General features: G+C 44.6%; 1 protein-coding gene across 1 annotated transcript; it reads left to right on the top strand.

The window, feature by feature from the left end:
• Positions 1-274: 274 nt before the first annotated feature.
• LOC125508666 (sucrose synthase 1) lies at positions 275-5,570 on the top strand. The gene is made up of 16 exons (XM_048673430.1): positions 275-425; positions 1,263-1,373; positions 1,709-1,829; positions 1,928-2,079; positions 2,169-2,361; positions 2,486-2,604; positions 2,697-2,913; positions 2,996-3,091; positions 3,198-3,371; positions 3,452-3,568; positions 3,652-3,818; positions 3,907-4,131; positions 4,284-4,602; positions 4,707-4,951; positions 5,037-5,175; positions 5,272-5,570. Exons 2-16 carry the CDS (start codon positions 1,279-1,281, stop codon positions 5,317-5,319), a joined length of 2,427 nt encoding a protein of 808 aa, XP_048529387.1. The 5' UTR covers positions 275-425; positions 1,263-1,278; the 3' UTR covers positions 5,320-5,570.
• The last annotated feature ends 1,685 nt before the right edge of the window (positions 5,571-7,255 follow it).

Genomic DNA, 7,255 nt, shown 5'->3' on the forward strand with positions numbered 1-7,255 from the left:
TTTGCATCGGTTGAAAATCAGAACCCATCCACTGCACCCGTCCAAATCGATCGACCTGCAGTTTATGCTCTCTCCAGAAAAAAAGCTTGGCACTTTAGGGAAAAGCAGCCAGTAGACGGCACAGCATATGCTAGTTATATCCTTGCGTAGTTAGTGACACCATTAGACAGGTGCTGCTGGTAATATTTTTAAATTTGGCAGAAGAATAATTCGGTTCGGTGTTATCCATTATGTCATGTCAGCTTGAGAGTTGAGGCGGGCCTACCAACACCAATAGTCCAATGCCACCACCTGTCCCTCCAATGCTCTCACCACTACCACTGGGGGTTTGGGTTTGGGTTTTGCCTATTTATTTGTCCTCCTGGATCTTGGAGAAAACCTCCTCCGTTTGGCCTCTCTCCCCTGCTCCCCTGCACCCCCACTGGGTACGTATGCCTCTGCCTCTGCCTCTGGTGTCAGCATAGTTCTTTCCACCCCCCCGTGCGCTCATCTTGCTTGGATTCGTAGCTAATCTGGCCGGAAATCTTGCTTCTTTGCGGCTCCGGTAGTCAATCGTCTTGATCGCCAGTAGTTTCTTGCTGCGCTAGTTTTCCTCGGGGGTTTCTTGCACTTCTTGCGGTTCGTGTTTGGTGGGGCGTCACCTCAATCCCGCGCGGCTTCTTGCTGACGCGTTTTTCGGCTTCTCTGCTCCGAATCCCTCCTAGATTCCCCGCCTGGTTAATGAGCGGACTCCTCCTCTTCTTTTCCCCAAATTTTTACCCTGGGCCAGTTAGAAATTTTTAGTCAGAGCTCTCTTAAGGAGATTCTTGGTCAAGTACAAGTTTTTGGTTAGCCTGGGATCTTGCCTGAGAAATGTGTATGGGGTTTTTTTGCTGCCGTTTTTGCGGCCTTAATGGCATCAATGATCTGGAAGAAATCAGTAAACGCGCTTGCTCAAGTTTGCCCCCTTTTTTCTCTGTAGAAACATCTTCAGAGAACGACTGGTTTGGTGTGGAATCGGTGCTTGATTGAGTTAGGTGCAAGATTAATGCTCGCTTCCTTTCCGTTACTTTGATCTCTTCGATCTGCGAGATTTTACTAGTGTTGGCAAATGTTTCACCTCTGATTTAGTCTTGATTTCAAGTAGGAGTAGTATTTTTTTTCGTGCTGCAGTAATATGACTAGTGTTGATATCCTAGTGGCTGTTGACTTTGGTTCTTGGCAAGTACAGTAAATGTTTTGATTCTCCAAGGCTGAATGCTGATCTTTACCTTGCTCTGCAGTTTTGTGTCCTGAGCCATGGCTGCCAAGCTGACTCGCCTCCACAGCCTCAGGGAGCGCCTTGGTGCCACCTTCTCCTCCCACCCCAATGAGCTCATTGCACTCTTCTCCAGGTGAGGATCTCAAACCATGTCTACCTGTATGTGAAACAAACTAATCTCTGTTATGCCACCAAAACATGTTGACATGGTATAAATTTCGTCCCTATCTTTAATTAGTTTTTAGCACATCAAAATCAGCATTAGAAGGTGATGCATGCATATCTTTGGTACATCATAGATTCATAGTCAGGACTAGAGGAATTTGGTGATCATGTTGAAATGTTACATGTTCTTAGTATAATCTGGTAGTCAGGGTAGAGGTAGTGCTGCTTACATAGTTTCAGTCATAGGAAAAATATGAGGTGTAGCACTCTTTTCTTTTTTCTGAAAAATACCACTCTTTGCAGGTATGTTCACCAGGGCAAGGGCATGCTTCAGCGCCACCAGCTGCTTGCTGAGTTTGACGAACTGTTCGAATCCGACAAGGAGAAGTATGCGCCCTTTGAAGACATCCTCCGAGCTGCTCAGGTAACATAACTTCGGCGACTTTCCTGCTCAAGTGCCTGCCAGTTGAATTTTTTTATATTCAAGGCGTTCTAATTCTCTCTTCCTTGATGTAAATGTAGGAAGCAATTGTGCTGCCCCCATGGGTTGCACTTGCCATCAGGCCCAGGCCTGGTGTCTGGGACTACATTCGGGTGAATGTTAGTGAGCTCGCCGTTGAAGAGCTCACTGTTTCTGAGTACTTGGCATTCAAGGAACAGCTTGTCGATGAGCAGTAAGTTGCAGGATGAAATCTTAGCAGTTGTAGGTGAATTATACATTCTACTTGTAGTGAATAACCTTGTGCCTTTTCCTTGACAACAGTGCCAGCAGCAAGTTTGTGCTTGAGCTTGATTTTGAGCCTTTCAATGCCTCCTTCCCGCGCCCTTCCATGTCCAAGTCCATCGGAAACGGGGTGCAGTTCCTTAACCGTCACCTGTCTTCCAAGTTGTTCCAGGACAAGGAGAGCCTCTACCCACTGCTCAACTTCCTGAAAGCCCATAACTACAAGGGCACGGTAAGCTTCCAATACGTGGAACCTACCAAACTTGAATGCTTGAATTAACCTGACATTCTACAAAGAACTGCATAATGATTTGATCCATGTTCTCTTAATAATAAAATGTCATTTTCAATTACAGACAATGATGTTGAACGACAGAATTCAGAGCCTTCGCGGTCTCCAGTCGGCCCTTAGGAAGGCAGAAGAGTATCTAGTTAGCATTCCTGAAGACACTCCCAGCTCTGAATTCAACCACAGGTTATTTCTATGCAACTTGCTCTTACGGTCATACCACATAGCTAAGGTTAAACTACTGCAAATGGAGTAGCTGCTTACGTTTTCAAGTGCAGGTTCCAAGAGCTTGGTTTGGAGAAGGGTTGGGGTGACACCGCAAAGCGTGTACACGACACCATCCATTTGCTTCTTGACCTTCTTGAGGCCCCTGATCCGGCCAGCTTGGAGAAGTTCCTTGGAACCATTCCAATGATGTTCAATGTTGTCATCCTGTCTCCCCATGGATACTTTGCTCAATCCAATGTGTTGGGATACCCTGATACCGGTGGCCAGGTAAAGCTGCTTGGAAGCAATTTTCTGTTAGCTAGTTTTTTCAGGCCTCCTAGTTCTGATCTGACAGGATATTGTTTGACAGGTTGTGTACATCTTGGATCAAGTCCGTGCTTTGGAGAATGAGATGCTTCTGAGGATTAAGCAGCAAGGCCTTGATATAACTCCCAAGATCCTCATTGTATGTTTGAGATAACAATGTTGGATGTTGCAATTTCTAAGACCTTGTTTGTCAGTGTGTTGTGACTAACTGGGTAAATGTGCCCAACCAATTTTATTTGATGCAGGTAACCAGGTTGTTGCCTGATGCTGTTGGAACCACATGTGGCCAGCGGCTGGAGAAGGTCATTGGAACTGAGCACACTGACATTCTCCGTGTTCCATTCAGAACCGAGAATGGGATCCTCCGTAAGTGGATCTCGCGTTTTGATGTCTGGCCATACCTGGAGACATACACCGAGGTAAACGCTTTATTCGAATAGCGTTCTACAGAGCTAAAACATAGTATCTGTATTCTGAGATCATGCATGTTTAATCACAGGATGTTGCAAACGAACTCATGAGAGAAATGCAGACCAAGCCTGATTTGATCATTGGCAACTACAGTGATGGTAACCTTGTGGCCACTCTGCTTGCCCATAAATTGGGAGTTACCCAGGTCGGTTTTGTTGTACTGTATACATCAGTCTTGTATTTTTGATTAGCTAAATTACTTATGATTTCTCTTGTACATGAATACAGTGCACCATTGCCCATGCCTTGGAGAAAACCAAGTACCCCAACTCAGACATCTACTTGGACAAATTCGACAGCCAGTATCACTTTTCATGCCAGTTCACAGCTGACCTGATTGCCATGAACCACACTGATTTCATCATCACCAGCACATTCCAGGAAATTGCCGGAAGGTAACATCTCTATATTTTCAGTAGAAACATTGTTGGCTGTGACAGTACCAGGACGTTTATCTGATGCTTCCCTCTTTTGTTTTTGCAGCAAAGATAGCGTGGGCCAATACGAGTCTCACATTGCTTTCACCCTCCCTGATCTGTACCGGGTTGTCCATGGGATTGACGTGTTTGATCCTAAGTTCAACATCGTCTCTCCTGGAGCAGACATGACTGTCTACTTCCCATACACTGAGACTGACAAGAGGCTCACCGCCTTCCACTCTGAAATTGAGGAGCTCCTGTACAGCGATGTTGAGAACGATGAACACAAGTGAGTACTCACCTCTATGTGATGTAATAACTAGCGCATTTCACCTGGTTTACAGTAGTGCCTTCAATTTTTTGAACAATTGCTTATGTTCTGCTGTATGGTGTACATGCTCTTCCATTCAAGTATAACCATTTTAAATCTGTTTTCTACAGATTTGTGTTGAAGGACAGGAACAAGCCAATCATCTTTTCAATGGCTCGTCTTGACCGTGTGAAGAACATGACTGGCTTGGTTGAGATGTACGGCAAGAATGCACATCTGAAGGATTTGGCGAACCTTGTGATTGTTGCTGGCGACCATGGCAAGGAGTCCAAGGATAGGGAGGAGCAGGCTGAGTTCAAGAGGATGTACAGTCTCATTGAGGAGTACAAGCTGAAGGGCCATATCCGTTGGATCTCTGCTCAGATGAACCGTGTTCGCAATGGTGAGCTGTACCGCTACATCTGTGACACCAAGGGAGCATTTGTGCAGGTATACCAACCATGTCACTCCATATTCTTCTGTGATCAACATTTGGAAAAAATAAACAGCCTTGGGTTTGTACTGGACTAAACTCTTGTTTCAATTGTTTCTAGCCTGCATTCTATGAAGCTTTTGGCCTTACTGTCATTGAGGCCATGACATGTGGTCTGCCGACAATTGCGACATGCCACGGTGGCCCTGCTGAAATCATTGTGAATGGGGTGTCTGGTCTGCACATTGATCCTTACCACAGTGACAAGGCCGCAGATATCTTGGTCAACTTCTTTCAGAAGTGCAGCGAGGATCCAAGCTACTGGGACAAAATGTCTGAAGGAGGCCTGAAGAGAATTTATGAGAAGTATGCATTATAATTTTTGTCATGCCAGATAGTTCTAGGTTCTGCCCCTGAACAAATACTTATCCTACAATTTTTGAATGATCAGGTACACCTGGAAGCTGTACTCAGAGAGGCTGATGACCCTGACCGGTGTGTATGGATTCTGGAAGTACGTGAGCAACCTAGAGAGGCGTGAGACTCGCCGTTACCTTGAGATGTTCTACGCCCTGAAGTACCGCAGCCTGGTAAGTTATCTGACCGTCAAAGAGAAACATAGGCAACATATATCAGTGTCCACTTCGGCACACTCACTTACGATTTATATGTTCTCTTGAATCCAGGCTGCTGCAGTTCCATTGGCGGTTGACGGCGAGAACTCCGACAACTAGCCCGGTGCAATGGGGCATGAAGAGGCGCATTCAGCGGGAGGGTGAAGTGTCGGCTGCGTTATGATTTGTCTGCCGTAGTTTTCATTTGGTCTGGTCGTGGAGTGTGTTAATTTGTTGTCTCGGCACATTTGTGAGGTCCTGGGCAGTGCTCGCTGGTTCATGCCAGCCGCATTTGTTGCCTGGAATAAACGCCTGCCCATGGTGTTCCATCTTTCATCAGAGTTCAATGCAATGTTTCGTTGTCTGTCTCATTTCTCTGTCTTTCAAAATTATTTGATCACCCCTTTTGTCATGAATGAACCTGGTGTGTGTGGTTTTGGTCAAAGCTTCACTGATGTGTGCTGCACTGTGGAGTTTTTCTGAAGAATAGTGCCGGTCTTGGCAAGGACAAAACCAAATGCCAACAACCTATGCACTGTAACATTGGTTATGTGATCAAAGTTCTCCGGAAACTAAATACTACTTTGTAGTGTCAAAAACGCTTTTATATTATGGGATGGAGGGAGTACCTTAATGCAATTTGGGATAGTAAGTGCTCCAGAGTAGGGTTTCTCTTAAGCATAAAGCAGCTCTTGGCATGGACACAACCAAGTGACACACAGCCTTTGGAATTGTGGTCGATGTCAGATGGAGAACTCAAAGAAAACTTCATGGTGCTCGTTGAGTACCGAGTCTCAATGGAGCAAAACTCAAGATCTGGCTTGTATTGGTTATAAAATGGCAATGGCCTTTTTTTCAAGGCATTGTTTTTGGGTGAACTCAGACTTTTCTCAGGGTGAAAACCCAAGATCTTCAATCGAGCAAACGACAACGCTTGTGCATTGTTTTCTTTTTGAAGACGTTGCTTTTGGAGAACCCTTTTTGTATTTCGAGTGTTGTCTTCGATGATGGTTAGAGGGTTGCTAATGCTAGTGATTCATCAACGTGGCGCAAATTTTCTTTTCTGTCTTTTTAATTTTTTTGGTTGTGTATCTTTATGCCTTTGGACATCTTGTTCGTACAGAATTCGGGTGTAATTAGTATCTTTGTGATATTAATATATATTTTCTTTGTCAAAAGGAGGTGAGGGCAACATTTTAAGTTAATAAAAACGTCCTTCATAAAAAAGGAGGTGAGGGCATAATTTTTTTTTTTGGCGATTGGCGTTGATCACAGTCAATTCAATTTCCGTTGGTAATCCACTCATAGCCTGCAAAATCTGATGGCGATGGAGATAGGAGGATCGGGATGTAAAGAGATGCCGCTGAAGAGAAAGTTAGTCAGTTACCTAGGGTTTCCGTGTCCAGCGGATAAATCGCACACTCGCCTCCGGCGCCTCCGGGCCGTGCCGCCGCCGGCGCGCACACCGATTGGGTTCCTTGCCTGCACCTCTGCTACCGGTGGCGTCTCCCGTCCTCATCGCCGCTAGAGGTAGCCAGATTGGCAAGACAGAACGGGCCGGCCCACCAACTGAAGCACCCGCTAAAGCTCCAGGTTTTGGGAAAATTCTGAAAGCTTTCGGTGTTTATTTCTTTTTTCGGTTTTTTGGACGGTTGGAGTATCAGCAAAGTTAGCTATGGACAAGAGGTGCGTGGAAGCTTACTATCCATATGCCACAGCCATGAATTGGTTTGGTTGCGAGATCTTATGGGTTTCCCCTCTAGTCTATCCTAACTTGTTTGGGACTAAAGTCTTTGTTGTTATTTTTTGTACGGTTCTTATTCGGGTTTTTATTTTCTGTTTCTTTTTTCCATTTTATTTTTATGGTTCCTTTTTCTTTCTTTTTTATTATTCTTGTTTTTAAATGCATGAACGTTTTTTAATTCATGGGCTTCTCCAAATCCACGAACTTTCTTATAAATCCATGGGCATTTTTCAAATTTGTGATCTTTTTTAAATTATTCATGAACCTTTTCCAAAATTAATGATTTTCTTTAAAATTCGTGAACTATTTTTT

The sequence above is a fragment of the Triticum urartu genome, chromosome 1 (genome assembly GCF_003073215.2).
Source record: "Triticum urartu cultivar G1812 chromosome 1, Tu2.1, whole genome shotgun sequence".
Classification (NCBI taxonomy): domain Eukaryota; kingdom Viridiplantae; phylum Streptophyta; class Magnoliopsida; order Poales; family Poaceae; genus Triticum; species Triticum urartu.

Coding starts and splice junctions, on each gene's coding strand:
- LOC125508666 (XM_048673430.1), top strand. CDS start 1,279: ATGGCTGCCAAGCTGACTCGCCTCCACAGCCTCAGGGAGCGCCTTGGT. Junction 2,080..2,168: donor GAACAGCTTGTCGATGAGCA/GTAAGTTGCAGG, acceptor CCTTGACAACAG/TGCCAGCAGCAAGTTTGTGC. Junction 3,092..3,197: donor TAACTCCCAAGATCCTCATT/GTATGTTTGAGA, acceptor TATTTGATGCAG/GTAACCAGGTTGTTGCCTGA.